Source organism: Dromaius novaehollandiae, chromosome 3 (genome assembly GCF_036370855.1).
Source record: "Dromaius novaehollandiae isolate bDroNov1 chromosome 3, bDroNov1.hap1, whole genome shotgun sequence".
NCBI classification, from domain to species: Eukaryota; Metazoa; Chordata; class Aves; order Casuariiformes; family Dromaiidae; genus Dromaius; species Dromaius novaehollandiae.
In genome coordinates, this window is record NC_088100.1 from 83,463,246 (window position 1) to 83,482,176 (window position 18,931).

General features: G+C 37.7%; 1 protein-coding gene across 7 annotated transcripts in view; it reads right to left on the bottom strand.

The window, feature by feature from the left end:
• Positions 1-303: 303 nt before the first annotated feature.
• Positions 304-18,931, bottom strand: part of SMOC2 (SPARC related modular calcium binding 2) — a 146,336-nt gene continuing 127,708 nt past the window's right edge. For 2 of the 7 annotated variants that reach the window (XM_064509307.1, XM_026117270.2), the window contains exons 10-13: positions 8,430-8,532; positions 7,266-7,513; positions 4,764-4,804; positions 304-1,946 (exon numbers count right to left, since the gene is read on the bottom strand). In XM_064509307.1, the coding sequence (XP_064365377.1) occupies positions 1,923-1,946; positions 4,764-4,804; positions 7,266-7,513; positions 8,430-8,532 (416 nt within the window). In that variant the 3' untranslated portion in view covers positions 304-1,922. Of the gene's footprint in view, positions 1,947-4,763; positions 4,808-7,238; positions 7,514-8,429; positions 8,533-18,931 lie in introns of all 7 variants that reach the window. The other 5 variants (XM_064509304.1, XM_026117268.2, XM_064509303.1 and 2 more) reach the window with 3 other exon arrangements.

The following is an 18,931-nucleotide window of genomic DNA, read 5'->3' on the forward strand; positions in this document are numbered from 1 at the left end:
GGGGGTAAGGGAAGAAAGGGAGATAAGACACAATGTGAGGTCATGAGGTTGCTCGTAAAGTTATTACCATCATCCTCATATTTATAGTTGCTTGTGTAGCTTATTGCTTGCCTGCTTCACAAAGTGCTTAGGTATCAAAGTGATGGCAGCTTCATAAAGATTGTAATAGTGTTTCACTGATGGAAAAGAACTAAAGAAAAAAATGTTGAAAAATGTTAAAGATGATGTACTTCACCACAGTGTGCACCTGCATCTAAAGATGCCTATTTGTATCGCAGGAAAAAAAAAAAAACACCAGAAAAGTTTGATAGTATACTGGACTTTAATCTATAAAGAAGATTAAATTCAAAGTTTAGCATTATAAAAGAATAACAAATACATTGTAAAACAAAAATACAAGATAACATACAGTTGCATCTTGGTTTCTCCTGCTGTCAAAGCTTAGAGTACTCACTTTCTAGGATACAATTCCATTGCATACAGTGTTTGCTATCACTTCAGCATATATCCCTATGTAGAACTGAAATAAAACATTTCCATTTGCAATAAAGCTTTTCCAGCTACAAGCTCGAGCCAGGGTGCTAATATGATTAGCTAGTCACATGTCCAATCCCACACATTATTTAAGCAAACTAGAATGAAATCACTGCTTGTTGCAACATTCCTGCCTTTTCATGTCAGTTCTTAGATGCCAGCAATCCATCTACCACTGCATCGATCAATCCAGCTGCTTGTAACTCATGGTTGTTCAAGGGCTGAACCCTTTTACTTAAGTCCCCTGCTCTAAATTCATATCCGCAAGTTCTTTTTCCCCTCATGCACACAAAAAAAAGTGTTGGGGGAATAAGGGAGAAATGACAGGGAAGGTATGAAAACTTGTGAGCACTTCTTCCAGAAGGCAAGAAAAACGCCTCAGGCAGGGGCGATGTCAGTAGCCCCTCCTCATGGCAACTGTTCATAATTTGTTCAGGGATACTTTTACCTTTTAGTGGACCTCGAGGCAACTCGAAGAGTTGATGGGGGCAGCCAGGTGTGGGGGAAGAAAAGGCTGACAAATCTGTTTAGCCTTCCCTGTCTCTTTATAGTTAGATTTACAATCCTGACCCACACAGACTCTTCTCCTGCTTTGCACTGACTGTAGAAGCATGCTGTTAGGCTTAGGTTGAGCCAGACTGAAGTGACATTACAATCCACCTTACTCCTTCTCGGTTTGCTGCATTAATAACTCAAAGAAAAACAGGGTAAAAAATCCTATCAAAACTTATAATGGAAGGCACCTCAAAAATGGATAAAAGGGTACATTTTTCTACAAGAGTCTTAACTGTAGTATAACTGGTCTGAATCCATTAGTGGTTGCATTCTCATTGCCTGATCTTTGGAAAGCATAATAATAAAACCAAAATGAAATAAAATATTGCCACCAGTAAAAAACCTGTTCACTTAGAAACTGCAAAAAAAAAGTCAACAGCAATTCCACGCTTCCCTTGGTCCTGGAAACCTGAAATATCCAACACTGCTTGGACAAAACTGAGAATACTGTAGACCTTTCAGCATAACTCTACTTAAATGACAGTATTGGTTAAAAAACAAGGCATACTACTGAAACCAAAATACATAGAATCAGGTTTCTATGCTAATGTTTTTAAACAAGGTTTAAAAAAGGCTTAAATGCAAACTTGTACATCTCCAACACGTTTTACATATTTCAGACAACAGAAGAAGGCACATACATTGTATGTGATAATTTTTCAAAACTAGCCATTACATTTTCACAGATTAAAAAAAGTCTGTTTAAATATTTCATTTCTACAAAGTGAATTTACATTTTAAAGTACAAAGTGCAAATACTACAGTTGTTTTTATTGCCTTTTGGTGAGGAAATCTCCCACGTCAAAGAGATCTGCCTTGGATCAATAAGTTGTTCACCCTTGCTTCTTAGAAACTTGCTGAAAGAGACAGACAGTTGGAAAAAAATTGCATTATGACTGATGTTTTCAAGTAATCAAGTATAAACAGTTATCTCTCTTTATTTCAGCAGTGTCCAGATGCCACTATCAAAACAAGAGTTCTGCACAAATATATAGGGGAAATAAAACAATTCCTGACATGTAGTCTTTCACAGCATCCATGAACAAGGGGAACAGCAACATCTTTACCATCTCTTACATATGGCCTCTTTAAATCTATACCTGCTAAACACACAGTTTTAGCAACTGCCTGGGTACGTCCCTAGTGCAGTATACCTTTCTATGGTATGTGATGCATAAGGAGTGGGCTGGTGGCCAAAGCTTTATGAACAATCTGTAATTCCCTTGTAAACTTTCTGATAGCCTGAAAAACACCCTCTGGGTTTCACTGATATTGTGTGTGTGCTTTTATGTGTATGTTTGCTGGACAGGGTGGAGCTGAATAAGAGAAATATCCCTGGCCATTACCCCAGTTCTGTCAGATCTGTGACATATTTGACCTCAGTTAGAATGATCGCAGCTGAGCCTCAATTGGTATATTAGTAGATGTATCTATATTTGCTTTCTTTCAGTAAATCTATGTGTTTGTAAAAAAATACTGTAAATATTAATATAAATATGTAAAAAATATTCATGAATACATGCATAAGCACACGTTTTACAATTGTATAAATAACTGGACTACAGTAATAACCTAGTAAAAATGGGGGCAGTGCTTCCAAGTACCCGTCTCCTGAGTGGTGCTGATCTAGTCACTCTTCCTTAGGTGAGTGGTTTTCTTTAAGCAGCTCCTACCCAGCCCAGTTCCTTTTTAATAACTTCCTTTCAAGCAAAAGCTTTTGTGATGAAAACCACCTTCTGCATTTGCAACCTTGTATTGTTATAGTATGAAACTGCCAACAGATGGTCTGCTGAGCCAGCCTTAATTCAAAGCTATCATTTGTCAGCAACAGCTTTTAAAATAATTGGTGCTGAGTCAGCAAAAGTATTGGATAAAATTAAGAAAATAGACTCTCTAGGATACTTTTATTACAGATTCTGCAAGTCACGACTGGATTACAAGAAAGGGGTAAGAGGGCATGTCATGCTTCAAGTGCAATGCACGTATGCCAGTAATTGCTATTATATAATTAAAATAACCCATTTTGAATGTTTTTGAGTTCCAACAGGGTAATTGTTTTCAGGCTGCCTTGGTTAAAGTAGAAGTGATTTGTGGGGGGGAACTTGAAAAGTTAAGACCACAAACATTTGTTTAAATAAACACAAACTTATCACATCCCTCTAGCTGTGAGAACATTTTATATTCCATCAAAGGTATGTAGGAGGTCTCTGATAGAACCCACAGCCAGCGTGGAGCTTGCCTTAGGAAGTGTGAACCTAACATCAAACAAATCAAGAGATAAAGCAAGTAACAAATCGACTAGCAACAATGAGAGGAAGATTTCTCTTGCCTTGTGGGGAGGTTCACCCAGGGTTCAGTTTTCAACAAATTAATCTAGCTTTCTGATAGATAGGAAGACAGCAGATAATTAACCACAACTATGGCTTTTGCGTATTTTTAGCCAAACTCATATTTTCTCAGCTGTAGTGTTCTTGAACTGTTTTTCAACATATTCATAGCAATACCTTTAAAAAAACATCATTACCTGATGCTTTTGTATCTGTTACTCATTTAATTACTTCTAACATGAAAGTGAAGCAAGAATTATAAGTTAATGCTTTTACTAAATCATTCAAATAACTGTCAAACTCACAAGTCCTTCTTCAGATCTATGCAAAAGTAACAGGACATTATGCCCATGTTGTCCAGAAAAGTGAATCATTAAGATTAATGATTATAAAAATAGATACATACAAATAAGAAGCCCTTTTCTAACCTATCTCCTGGGCTTCCCTTTGCATCTCTCCTTCTCAGTGTCTACCTTTTCATGATTCAAAAAATTTTACAGTTTTGTGCCTTGCTCTGAAGGTACTGCCAGAACTCTATGAATGACACAAACTGGTGTTATTCAGAAAAACAAAATCAGGTCTTTGCAGAAAACTGATTGAAAACCAATCACGGATTATGTTATCAGGGCACTTGACATCTTCTTATTTGTTACAATCCTTCAACAGACCAAACCAATATTAGTTATAAGATACATCATCTGACTGATGTGAACTCTAGCTTCTCCAGCATCACTTAGCTCAGCCAGCAAAGGCATTTCAAAGTGACAGCTCTTTTCTCTACACTAAGATTTTTAAAGGTGTTTAAAACCACCATACAATACTTAAATGGGGTTTAGATGTACAGATTTTCATAGGGCATAAAAAATGCATAGCTCTTCACAAAAAGTCATTTTGATCAGTGTAAGTTTGTGTCTGTAGTATGACTCACAGGAAAGTTAACAGAAATCAACTAAAGCAAAACATAAATGATGATAAAGCAGTCCACATTAAAGGGTTTGGGAATGCTGTCATTCAGGAGGCAGAAGACTCATATGAGGGCTCAATTACAGTGATCTAAGTATCACTAACCTAGATGTCACTTTACACTTTACTAGGAACATCCACATGCATGTTTAATCCATTTTGCATTCATGCACATTTATTCTGCACCTGTAGTTGATTGATCTAACTTTCCTGAGAAGGATATGCAGTCAAGCTTTGCTTACCATGATACTACTCTGTATTTTCCTGGAGAGTCTGCAGAATGGCAGATGAATACAGTTTCAAGCTGCATTGGTAGCAGCTAAAAAACCAAAATGTTCAGCTGGGCAAGACAGGAATGGAGATCTTGCTCTACTCAGTACTCACCTGCCTGTTGGATGAAGTGCTCTCGGTATTGGTTTTAGGGGCTGCTAAAAGAAGGAAAAGCAAATATGAACATGGTTTGCAAGTTACATGTAGCTTCCTCAAGAATTGAAGCCCTCACACTGAAAAGGGATGCACAGCTTCAATAAGTGAGATAAAATATTTGAGACCTTTAATTCAAACATCCATTTTTTTTCTTTCCTCATTATAAATGCTGCTTCTTTCACGCAGTTATCTGAAAGCTGAATAACAGAATTTCTTGCCAGCTATTATGTGACATTTGCTTAGGACAGGTTGCATCTAGTCAATCAGCGTCAAGCATTTCAAACTTATTAAATCCTCAGTAGTAAATGTAGCCTAATATCCCTGGCGGGAAAGAAGCACAGAAAAGCAAAGACTGCTTGGAAGCATTCACTTTGCTTACAAATACTGCACAAAACCATTAGCACTACCACTCAAAAACATTGTTCACATTTAAGCTGTAAAAGCATATGATTATGTCTGGCTTTTAAGTTTGAACTAAACTTGACCTTGAAAAAATTTTGCAGAAATGACCATTCCCCAGAGAAAATATATATTGCAGTTCTCTGACTTTTATGTTGCTTCAAATGGTTCTCATAAGACATCTGGGACCCACACAGAGCCATACAGAGTCACCTTTGTATCTCAGCTTTCACACCTGAGGTGAAAGGGTTCACACCTATTCCTGAAAGTATATCTCTAACTTCAGTGAAGTGGTGATTGATTTCTTTTGTGGAAGTAAAAGGATTATCAGTAAGAAAATGTCCTGAATGAAAAAATGATTTTTTTGTTTATTTATATGAACTTTATTAATTATAAAGGCAAGAGAAATGAAACAGAATGCTGACATTCCAACAAGAGCAATTTCTATTTTCTTGTCTTAAGAAGTACGTATTGTTAAGAAACTGAAAAGCAACCAAATGATTTGGTTAAGATTTTTTTTTCCAATTGAGTACTATTAGCTTTTCAATGTAAAAATTTTGAGGTTTTTTTTCCTTCCAAAAATGAGTGTTCTCATTTTGTACATTTTTTGGAGAAGCTCTGTCAAAATCTCCAGTTATGGTGAATATAATTTTTACTTTACCTAAATTTTTACTTTAGCTCTCTGTGTAATCTTTATATAATTTTATATATCTTATAACTTTCTCCTCTGAAAGAGGCAGTTTATGGACAGGAGGAGAAACCTGATCTTTTGTTTTTCACTGGAATGGGCAGAGGAAAATAGGCAAGAAAAAATGGGTTTTGGTTTGAGTTTTGCTACAGCCTTCCTTTATGTCCTGCACCAATGACTTGGAACCCAAATTTCATTTACAGTAAGGCCAAGGAGTGCTGACTGCCGCAGTACAGAAGTGGATGTTAATATATAAAGCAAGCATAACGGCCTCCATTTTAAGCCACAATAAAAGAAGGTGTTATGTTTCAGTTTCCCCATCTGTAGCATAAAGACGGTAACACTTAGCCACCTTCATATACATGTTTTCACCTTCCCCTTATCAATGAAAAATACAAGGGATTATTATTAAATTCCCCCCCAAAAAACAAAGAAACAATCCTGGGTTTGATACATTAGTTTTAAGAAATCTATTTCAGACAGCCATAGACAATTTATTTTACTAGTGCACTGTAGGCCTGTTCCTTCTTTCTGCAATATACCCTTTCTAGACTGGAATACAACCAATTATGTGGAAGCCATTTTATTTTGACTGCGTTTCCCACTTAGCTTGCTCTTCATTCACTACGACACCTTTTTTTACTCTCATGGCTTCATTTTGGGGCCCCAAGCAATCAGAAAAAATTGCCTATATTCATGCTTTACAACTTCTTACAGTAAAAAAGGATGGGGATCTACTGTTGTTTGCAAAGACTTTTCAATTCTTTGTTTTCAGAAACTGCGCGAACGAATACTGCTGGGACTATTATGCACTTCAGTCAGCTGTTCCCCTTTCTACCAGTGTTGTGGCCAAAGGTGGCTGTGTACCAGCAGTTGTTCCATCTATCTGATAGATGACCACATTCGTCACTGTATCTCTGAGTCACATTCGAGAAAAGAGAAGCTAATAGAAGGGGCAATAGTGTGTTTCCTTCCCAGCAGGAATCCAAAGAGTACAGGTGTGACACTTCCATTCATTCAGGACATGCTATTATAATAACACTGCATTGGCTTTCAGGTAACCGTCAATGGTATCATATCTCTTAGTTTTCCTGCTGTAATGCAGCAGCATAACTCCAACAAGTGAGCATTTAATGATCAGTCACAGGAAGCTTTTGATTCTTTGGGAACATGAAGTGATGAGTTGTATATACAGAAGCAGCTTTCCTCTCATCCACCCTAAGCAACAACTCCAAAAGCTACAGGCAGATGTACATTTTTATTTTGTATACTTCCAGCATATACAAATACCAACTTTGTCAGCTTTGAAGAATCTAGTGGAAAAGATAGTTAGAAAAGGTTCTTACTATGGCGTTTCTTTGTTTCTGCTTTACCTTCTTCTTTTGTTACTCCCAGACAGCCCATTAATTCTTGAACTGACAAGGACTTATCATTGTTCACATCACAGTATTCCACAAATTTCTTCACGCATTTTTTGGGTTTTGATTTCTTTCGTAGGAATCTCTTAAATGGCTTGATTTCTTTCTTGCCAATGTCACCACTGGAATTTTTATCAAGTTGTTTGAAATACCAGTGGACTACTCTCTCCTCCAGAGTGTGATTTGGATCAGGCTCTGAAACCCTGAAACAGAAACCGAGTGTTAAGCCTTAGTTGTGATTACATATGTTTGTTTATACCATTACTTATGAATAGTTAGATCACTAGGTGCTTTGCTAGATGAACCTCTTTGCTTTTGGACACTACTTTCTTGTAGTGAATCTTTTTTTTACTGTGGCCAGCTGTATCCCTTATTTTACACTAAGGGCTGGAATCTGATCTTAACCAACTCTCTGAAACCCTACTCAGGTCTGCACTATACGCGGAAAACAATGCCTTCCCCTTTTATTTCCTGAAGCACAGAAAAGTGAAGAGAGAAATAAAAGTGAAAAGGACAGTTCTGTTGATGCAAACACATAACATACCCAACTGAAGCAGGCCAACAATCAGCATAAGCAAATATCTAGACTCTAAATACAACCCATAATGGACACTCTTAGAGATTAAACACCTAAATGCATTCAATAGAGAGTAAGCTATAATAATAAATGCCACCTCCTCTTCAGATGGTAAGTAAGTGACCTGCAGACTTCCAAAGTTTTACAGCACTTACTTATTTTTAATTCTGGCTGTGACTGTTGATAGCATTGTTTTGTTTTAGAAGACACTAGGCAAAATATGAATCTGGAAGGTAGCACACATTCATCAAGAGAAGTCTGACAGGAAAACAAAGTAAGACTGACACATAGTTGTACCAGCAGTTACAGATAAACTCTAAGCTGTGCTGCTGATAAGAATTCAGCCATCAGATACATGTCTATTTAGTGGACATTGTCCACAGTAGTGACTTTGAAGTAAACTCTCCCAGATCAATTCATGGAGATTTACTCTTTGTGAAGGCTGAAGTAGAATTACTTCTCAAAGCCCTTAACCCTTCATTCACCACTACCAGAACACATGAAGAGGATCTAAAGATACATGAAGAGGATCTAAAACCCACCGGCTAGAAGACAACGATGGATCAGAAACTGCATGCACCATATCTGTAGATAATGCATCCAAAACACTAGTCAGGAACTCATTCTTCTTGGCCCCAGGACAACCTAGAAAAGCAACAGATTTTTCCTTTTCTTCTTTCCTCTTTTTACATTTAACTTCCAACAGTATTTCAAAGTTAGAGATAAATGTGACTTCTGTATACAAACTCCTATAAACTGTGGAGAAGTTCCAAATCTAATTCAAAGTGAAGCATCTAAATCCAGGCACACATCTGTATGACAGATCAGGGACAGAAAAACATCTTTTTTAACTCATGAATCTGGTTTGCATAGCTTGGATCCTTTTCTTTCAATCTGGGCATTTTTCATCCCTCTGTGAGATGCTTTTTCCATGGATGTCACATTTTGAATAGAACAGCTATGAAAAGACATATGTTTGTCTATCACATAGACAGTATGGAAACATGGGCTTGTAGCCCAAAGAACACCACTTTTTTCAGATTGCCACCTCTGCTCCTCTGAGCTGCCACTGGTTTTCTCAACACTCTTAGTGCGTCATCTTTCCTCTCTGTAAAATGAGAGGCATCTCTTCTTCCACTGTTGTCTTGGTCAAGGGGTTAACTCCCATTATATAGCATCTAGCACAATGAGATGCTGTTAGTTGGTACTTTGGTTTATACTGTTGGATGCTACGGTGATACTATATCATCCTAACAATTATGCTCCCAATCCCACAAAGGTCTTTGAAAGAAACTGACAGCACATTAGCACACTTCAGATACATAATACATCAGATAAATATGTACTGAAAGATCCATTCTTAGAGCAGTGCAGCTGGAGCAGATAAATTCATCTGACAAGCGCAGGGGTGTTGACACACAGAGGTTTGCTTCCACAATGCACCTGCTCCCTCTCCTCCTCCCTAGAGCCTTGAGCCAAACACCAGGTCTTCACCTATCTCTGTAATGGCTGAGTTAAATTCTAGGACCATCCACAAGCCATGACACAGAGATCATAAGTTTGAAGCTGGAGCCCATGGCATGGTCTCCAGTCCATGGCAAGACTTTCACAGACAGTTCTGCCCTGGAGGCAAACTTACCTACAGTTCCTTTTCTAAGTAAAAAAGAAAAATAAATTGAAGGGTTGTGGAAAAGGAGTATTAGTCAGTCAGTAGTGATTTGTTATTTCATTACACTTCTCAGTGACCTCTGGACCAGGCAGTAGAATTACCTGAGCCTAAAAAGCCTCATCTTGCCCAGCAAATTATTCTTTAATACATCCCATGATGCTTCCAGGAAATGAATCTCTGCTATATTAGCCCTGATCTGTGTTGCAATAAGAATAGCTATATTGCTCAGCTATTATGTATAGCACCAGCAGCCACCACATATTACTGTGTCTAACACACTTATGCAGTTGTGAGTTCCCTATATCTTACATGCTTGCCTTCGGCAGTGGGGATATTTTATTACAATAACTGTAAAAGGCACATAACAGGAATTCAGTGAAACAAGTTCCATTGCACTAGAAGTACATATCTGAAATCATGTCCCTCTCCTAGAAATGTTCATCTTCCCTTAGTTTTTCACCAGATTCTTTGTGTTGTAATTAGGAAAAAAAACATAAAACAAAAAACACAACCTAACTTGGACTATAATCCCAAGCACTTGAGCTCTCTCTGAAAGAAGCAGAAATGAGAAAGGACTGAGGAGTATACCAAAAGGTTCGTGGCAGTATTCAGTGGGTAATTCAGAAGTATGTTCTCCAGAACAAAGTGCATGCTGGCATGTAAGACTCAAACACTTTCTGACTGCACAAGTTGTACCTTGTCATTTAAACGAGACCACGTAAGTTTGCAAGTCACAATACTCATTTGCCCAGGGATAAGCAGGCAGAGTCCAAGTAGTTCCAACCCAGAAAGCACATCCAGCCATGTTAGCATGGCAATGTACCTCAATCAAGCAATTAAATCTCTGGTCAACCTACTGAACACTGCACTGCTTCTTGCTAACAAGGCTATCTGACTTGTGGACCAGAGATGGTTCATTTCAAAGCACAGGAAAAAAAGAAGTCTCTCTGCAAATGTCCATGTAGACCTTCTTTAGTGATACTAGGTTTATCCATTTCTTGCTTGGATTGTGTTACTGTCATCAGATATACGCCTGAATCTCACTCTAAACATGAGTTTTGAATTGACACAGGGTTCACTGAAAATGCAGAAAATAATGCCTCAAAATATAAAAATTCAGCACCATACATAGGACAAGATTATTTTACTCTCTTTTTTCTTTCTCTGTCCTTTTTGGATAGATGATAATGTTAATATCTGGTCTGATTCAGGAGCTCTATCTGAATTTTTCATGTTAGTTATGAAAGTATTTCTAAAACATCAGGAAGAAACAAAAAAGTATACGTTGGGTAGTTTCCACTGCTGTCCAGGGAGTTGCTGAGTGTACATATGCTACAGATGTGAGACTAAAATCAGAATTTAGCTTGCTATTTATGAGACACAGCTAGGGAGGCAAAAGAATCAACTTCTAAATTCACAAGAAATTGCAAGAAAAAAAATCCATAGTTAAAGTCCAGTCTCTGACAATTTTGCTTAAGAAAGGTTTCTAAATGTGTATTGCACAAAGCTGCAATAGCAGCTGACAGTAATAGAAATCTTCTCATAGAAAATAAATCTTGCTGTTAAAACAAACACAGTCCGTTGCTGTGAAACATTCTCAATTATAACTCTACTACTTAATGTAAAATGACACCCCACAAAATCCTCACCATTTAAACACAGAGAAAATATTCAGTTTCTCCCAATTATAACTTTTGCTGATGTGTGGACAGTCACACAGCAATTTACCTCACAGTGAAATCTCTGTTCTTTGCAGGTGTTATTAACTCAAAATAATTCTCTGGAGGCTTCACGTTGAGCTTTAATTTTCAGCAAACTTGCAGATGAAATGGCAAGACTGAGGGAGCTGTCACCTGATTGTAATGAATAATTCACTCTTAGTTGACTAAATACAGAAAGGGAAAAACTAGTTTGTGATGGGAGCCTTATGCTTCTCACTGTGGTTTATGTGCTTCAGTTTCTTGTGCAGCTGCTTGTCCTGTGTGGCTTTGGCAGGTTACATAAATAATTTGTTGTTAAAGGGTTGAAGTTGAAACCACATGGAGTTATCCTGCAGGTTCAGAGATGTAACACAGAACTGAGTGTTTGCTTTAGGGAGAGTTTTACCCAGAGCGTATTCTCCATTTAAACAGAGAATAGGCCTTAGAAACCTTAGACCAACAAATACCACGTGACAGGGGAATATACAAACACCTCACTTCAGCTACAGCATAAAGCTAATCAAAGGATCGTTATAATATATTATTATATATCTATGCACATACGCATGTAGATATGTATACAGTCTGTGTATAAAGATATCTCCCATTAGTACTAAGGATGGATTTTTGTAATTAATCTGTGGGAAAGGTGTCTACAAACCTTCTAAAATATGCACCCAAACGCCTTGGAGCTCCCTGCTTGGTTGATAATAATCTACTACTGTCAATCTTGAAAGAATATCTTTTACAGCACATCTGAAGTCATGGATAGAAAAGCATTTTTTTCACTTCTGTAAAAATGTGAACACAATAGATAAGATTAAAAATTTTAAAAGGGAGTTTACATTAATCTTCCCTCTGCATCTGCAATAGAGAAAACTGTCTTGAGTCAGTCACTCAAGATCTAAAAGCATGACAACTTTTAATTAGCAAATGTAAAATTCCCTTTTTATTTCCTATTTGTTATTATGAATACCAGGCTTAGCAGTGCACTCAAATACAATGATCACTGAAATCTCTTTGAAGATTATAAATATGTTTCAACATGCCAAAAATCAAAATCATCTGAACTATTTATTTTTCCTTTGCAGCTTTGACTTCACTGAAAAATAGTAATACAAGGAAGAACAGAATTTAACATGTTTTGTTTGTCAGTGCTAGTGGTTATGCTGAGAGAGCAAAAAAAACGGAAAATAACTTTCCCTCTGACTTTTATACTATGTATATATATATGTGTACAGTTTAGGAGTTTATTCATGTTGAACTAAATAAATCACAGAAAATCTGTGTTTGTCTAGATATGCAGAGGGCCCTCATTGCACTGAGGACTTCCTGAGCACTTCCTGAGTCCCATTCCAACAAAAAAAAAAACCTTCAAAAGGTGAGCCTGGGAACTGAAATTTATAACTCTGCTGGAGACTAAAAATCATGGTCTCAACAGAGTCAGCTGTTTTGTGGCTCATTACAGTTTTTCCTGCACTGCATCTCCTGGTAACCTCTCACAAACAGTGACTATCTTCCTCTTACTCTCTCTGCCCTACACAGTTTGAGGACTTTATCATCTCTTTGTTAGTATTCCTCAGCTATTAATCATTTTTTCCCCCTCAAATATTGCTCAAATATTCTTACTGATTAGAAGAGTTAAGTTAAACTCAGAGCCAAATTCTCCCAGATCTGTGCTTAGTCCAATTTCCTGGTTCTTTTTTTCCAAATATATTCTTTGGCCTAACAAAAAGAAACTACCTTTTCCCATAAATTCGGTCTCTCTTAATGACTGTCCTTCTCATTGCTTCTTAATTAGATTGTCCTGTGGTTCACAAAGCCAAGAAAAGGCCATTCTTATCACTTAAAGACTGACTAGACATCCTACTGATGGCAAATCTTGAGGAAGAATGTTGTATGCCTCTCTTTGTAGCACTGCGGCCAGGGTTTCTGTGTCCTGAACAGATCAGCACAGAAATAATAAAGTAGGACAGAACAGACATTAGCTGGAAGGGAGTTACAGATCCATTGCTGGGGAGCCTCATATCTTCATGTCTCATGGAGAGGAAGTATTATTTGTGGAACAGGACAGGAGGTAGATTTCAGTTCTCCACATATATTTATTAACTTTATTGTTGTTATTATTTTAAAATGAACTTTCTGTTCTAATTTCAGGAAGGAAAAACAAAAGGGTTAGCAAAGGATGGTCCTTCAGGGCCCTGTCCTTCTATTCCAGACATTTATATCATACCAAAGTACAGTGAGTGAGATTTGCTGAACCTGAGCCTGCTGAAATGAAGTGTTTCACCCATAACCACTATTTAAGCTCTGTACAGAGAAAGGAAGAAGCAAATCCAGAGTTCAGGGGGTATTCATTCCAACTATCTTAGACTTTCTTCTTAAAATAGGATAGCACCTCCCTGGAAATGTCTCTCTCCTTCCCCATTAGTTACTGAGGAAGCTGAGACAGCTAGTTCACACCAAGGTGATGGAAAACCGGCTGGGATGAATCCTATAAGTATCTGGTTTTTAAGTTCAATTAGACTCAAACTACTCTGCTCTTCATGGGGTAAATATGGTAGAAAGAAGTGATAATGTTCATAGCAGAAACACACATGATCCTACAAACAGTTTTTGCAGGCCCAAATCACCAAGTTAGGTTAGGACATTTGTTGATAGGAGAAGCAGTTCATTCGGCTTATTTCAATTCTGTTAATATCACGGTTAAACAAGAAAAGGAGAATCAGAACATCACAGCATAACACAGGCAATGAGAAATGACTAATTTTCAAATGTCACTTGTTAGTTTGATTTTTCCTCTGTAAGAGTTTGAAAGAGTTTTGAGAAGCAAATTTGTTTCTTCTAACTGTTCAGAGGTGTCATTGTGAGAAAAGATAGAGAAGAATGGGCTAAAACACAAATGCCATCCAAAAATCAAAGCAGAACTCAAGAAGGTCTGTGGACTTCATTTGTCTTTTTAAACATTCTTTTGTGGACTCTTATTTTCCTAGTTTTGACTGGGAAACAAGAAAAAGTACCAAAAACTCAGATGCTAGAGTTCTTGCTTCCTTTGCTGCTTGGCTAGAAACAAGGCACGCTGATACCTTTATAAGGTAGCCACTGCCTACACCATATGCAATCCAGTCTGGAAAGTCAAAAACACTTTAGTATGTTGAGAAGAACATGAAATTCTGACCATTTAGGTTCAGCCTGTGCCAATGCAAACTCCCAGCCTTTAGAGGCTGGTCACATTACATTGAGCTTAATCTTCATTATAGCTGTATGGGTCCTGTTCCAGCAAAAGAAGACATTTGTCTGATGTATTAGCACAGTGACACAGGTCAATCAACTCATTGATTATGACACAGACAGAAGAGTTTCAGGATTAGAAAAGGGGCCAACAAAATCCAGAAGAGAAAAACAACTGGATACAATTTTCACAGGGTTACATTTCTCCCTTACATACCATATTTCAGGACTACCTGTCACTGAGATATACAGCTGCTATTTCTGAGCCCAGTAACACTTTCTACAATAGCTTATTAAATGGAAATATTTTGGAATCCAGTTTTGTATAGCACAGCAGGCATCTGAATCTCCACATTATCACTTTGAGAGTCTTAACAATTAACAGCCAACATTATTTAGGAAGTCAAATGCATTTTAATTGAAATTTACTACTTTCAATTCACTTAAGTATTTTCATCATGCTGTTATGTTTCCTCTCAGGAGATGGGTATGAAATAACCATATTTAATTACTTCTATTTAAATAACCATTAAAAAGGAAAAGCTATTACAAAAAATGTATGTTGTTGTAATTATGGAAGTGACCTCAGCAATAAGATGCATAATTCTGGTCTCCTGCTGGAAAAATTGAACGATAGGGACTTGCTTAGTAGGGATGTTTTTTACATTACTTAATTAAACTAAGCAGCCTGCTCCTTGGAAACATGCATGAAAAATCATCTTTTCTACAAACTGATGTTGTTTTTAACCTTTTTGGATGTCACTTACTGAGACTTTTACCATTGGAGGCATCAGTGGAAAATCCCAAAGGCATCCACCCTTAAATAATTAAAGCCACAAGAGAACTCTCTATTCAGACACTAAGAACCATTGATCATTAAACAAAAAGATGAAAGGAAATTCAAAGCTGAGTTAGAAGTTCAGTCAGCCCAGCAGCACACATATATGTGTGTTTTCAAAGAGTCCCAGCCCACAGAGCAGTACTGGGTACTCAGAGAGCAGAGGAGAACCTTTATGCCCGTCTATGATCCTTACATTGTCATAACATGGGATAGATGGAGTTGTAAGGCCAACACTCTTTAAAAACCTTTCAGTTCCCCAGAAGGATGAAACATACATTGTGGATTTTTCCAATGCACCGCTGAAACACTGTTTTATTTGTCCAGATGTACAGAGCAAACCCTACCTGAGCTCCATAAATGGGGAGTCCCACAGATGCAATGACTTGGTGTCTCTCTGCCCTGGAATTAAAGCAGTAGCAGAACTACCAATTAAGAAACTATGTCACTTTTATGAGGGCACAAAGCCCACTGCTGGATGGTGTGGGATGACTTAGAACAGGAGATTGGGAATGGGGAGCAGAAGGGGGGAAGGAGACCTAGCTACACTGCAAGCAGTCAGGTGAAGATGAAAAGACAGTAGAAGGACAATAGCCTCTTATGAAAAAAAATCTTTACCCACACTTTATTTTGTTTATACAGATATCTACAAGTGCTGAATTTGAATTAGGAATCAATTTTTCATCAACTTCATCTGCTTATCTTTTCTCTCTCATTCCTGTAACTTGGAAATAGAAGATTTAGAAATTGGATTTCAAATACTGAGGTAAGCTGGGAAAAAGGGGAGGGAGGGAAGATTATTTCTTGACCCATTAACGAAATACTGAATTTAAACTCAGAATGAGTTTTTACAGCAGTGATTAAAACAGAGGTTTATAAAATTGAAATCCTGGAGGTAGCTGAGGTGAAACAAGAGTCAGAAAGAACTGCTAAAGCATTACTTGAATGCTATGGAATGAACCAGTTCTTGGAAACCTGACATCACAAAAATCTATCACTCCCTTTATGTAGCATTTAATTTCAGATTGGCAATTGTGTTAACCTCCTGGATACTTTCCATTAAACATGACAGATTTTTCTCTGCAAATACAATTTCAAATCTCACTGGCTCATCCTTTGCTAAATAAAAAAGCTGCAAAATGACTGATACAAAAGCATAAATATGGTCTTAAAATTGCCCAGTATGAAACTTTTACAAGGTATGATATTACGCAAGAATGAAACACCCTTAACTTGCTGGACCAAGTGGGGGGTACTGTGACAAATTACCTCAGGCCTTAACAATTAGACTCTATTAACTTAATTAAAAAATGAAGATCCGCTCCTAATTCACCGTTATCCAGCTCACTTCTCCAGAGCTGACAGAGAGAAATCACTGTAGCTAGAGCAGGTTTCCAAACCAACTTTTTTTGCAAATTGGCATCTGTCTGGAATGGATCCCATAAGCCAAGTATAATACCATGTACCTCATTAAACCACAATAAACTCAAGTAATGTTGAGCTTGACTTCAACCCACAAAAAACAGGGCAATTCAGAGTTAAAACCAATACCATCCTCAATTTGCAATTTACAGTAAGTATTGAGGAAATGAACATATAGTGCTTGGTAGCTAAGATCCTGCAATGACAGAAGCACAATGGAGTAAATTAAAGATGGAGATGAGTGTAATTATGGTTCTAAAGTGTCTGCCAGGAAGGATGCAATGCAGCTGACTTCATGTAAAATAGTTTACGGCATGTGGTTTGATTACAAAGTGCCCTGGGTCGTCTGACAGCATGGAGATCCAATTACATGATAGCAATCCATTATGGATTATGAGGATGGTTTCCTAACTGGACCACTACGCTGTATGCTAGTTTAATTGTGTACAGTGTGGTCAGTATCCCTCTTTTGCTGCACATCCTGCACTGGTTCAGAAACCTAGCTAGGAATATCCTGCAGCTGTGCCAGGAATCGGATTTCCTTATATTTGTGCAGAAGCCCACCCTATTAACTTCAGCAGGGGTCGTGGAGTTTAATGCTGATCAGGTTGCCCAGAGTCACTCACTCCCTCACTCCCTCACTCGCTATTAATGCATAATATCCAATAGGGCTGAGAAGATAGGCAAAAACTGAAAAGCGAAAACCATCTCAGGCTTACTGACCATGGGACTGGAGAGAAGACAAAGAGATAAAGAAATACCAGATAATATCCCTCCAGTAGGCAGGCCTGTTCTGCAAAAAAAAAAGATCGCATTTTATTCATGGGCTGGTATGACAAGGACTGTCTGGAATGGCTGCAACACTGAGCATGGGTACACAAGTATAGCAGCATATGTATTATGTTTGTGGAGCAGGCCATGCACAACTGAATTAGCCGGTAGCACATGAATGTAATCTTGATTTTTGGCAGCACAGCAACAGTAACACACAAAGGGGGTTCTCTTGCATCTTGCTGTGTGCTGCTTCATTAATCAAGAGAGATGGGATCAAGACATCACATTAATTCTTTTTGCCCTGGGCATTGTGAGGGATAAGGGGGAATTAATAATCTGTGTATGTATAACAGCAGCATCTCATATGCTCATACTCTGCAAAACTATGGGTTCCTCTTACGCATGTAAAATAACCTGGTTTCCAGCCATGCATATGGTGATACTGCTTGCCTATTTGGTGAATGGAACTGAAATAATGACTCTGATTATAATTCATACACCCCACACTTCCATTCAAACTCTCATGTGAATATTTCTATATATATATATATGCATATAAATATATATAAATTTTATATATATGCATATAAATATGCATATTCTAATGTCAATTTAGTAAGCAGTGATCATTTTCCATATCAACTTAGTGAATGAAAAGCACTCTTACTCAAAATTAAAGGGCTCCACACTCCAGACTTGAAGATATACAGCACTGCAAATTATAACTGACACAGGGCTTTCAGTCATGAACTTTAAACGACTATCATAAGCTAAACTCTCTGCAAACAGCTATAAAAGGGTTCACATGCTAGATTGTCAAAAATCAAAACATGGTCTACTGCTTGTTTAGAAATAGAATGCACAAGAAAAGGTAGGGGAAAGAAAAGATCCTTAAACCTTTATACATGCCTGGGATTACATTAAGAAATTCAATATGTGCGTGTGAACTACGAGGACAAGATAAAGAGATAAAACCCATCTGTTTTTGTCAACTGATACAAGCATATTCACAGAGGGGTTTGCGCCAGGGTTCAACTATGTGTGCCATTAAAAAGATTTAAGTCTAGGCCAAAACAATTTCTTTGTGTGGAGAAGTACAAGATTTAACGAAATCAGAAGAACATGAATATATGGTAAAGGTAGTGAAGGGAAAAGGCAAGCATGGAAATTAGAGAGAAGCAGGTAGAAAGCCAAGGGAGAGGAGAAAGGCACAGAAACTGGTGGAGAAAATAGCTGAAATTTCAAGTGAACTTGCACAGACAGCCTGTGTTCTGACACAGACACCCCTGACAGTGCCGACACTGACAGAATATTAATCCTCCTCCCCCATTCTCCTCCAAACAAAACTGTAGTTCACTGAGTTAGCTCTGGCTTTCACATGAGGAGGCTTCTGGTGGTTTTGTTTTCCTT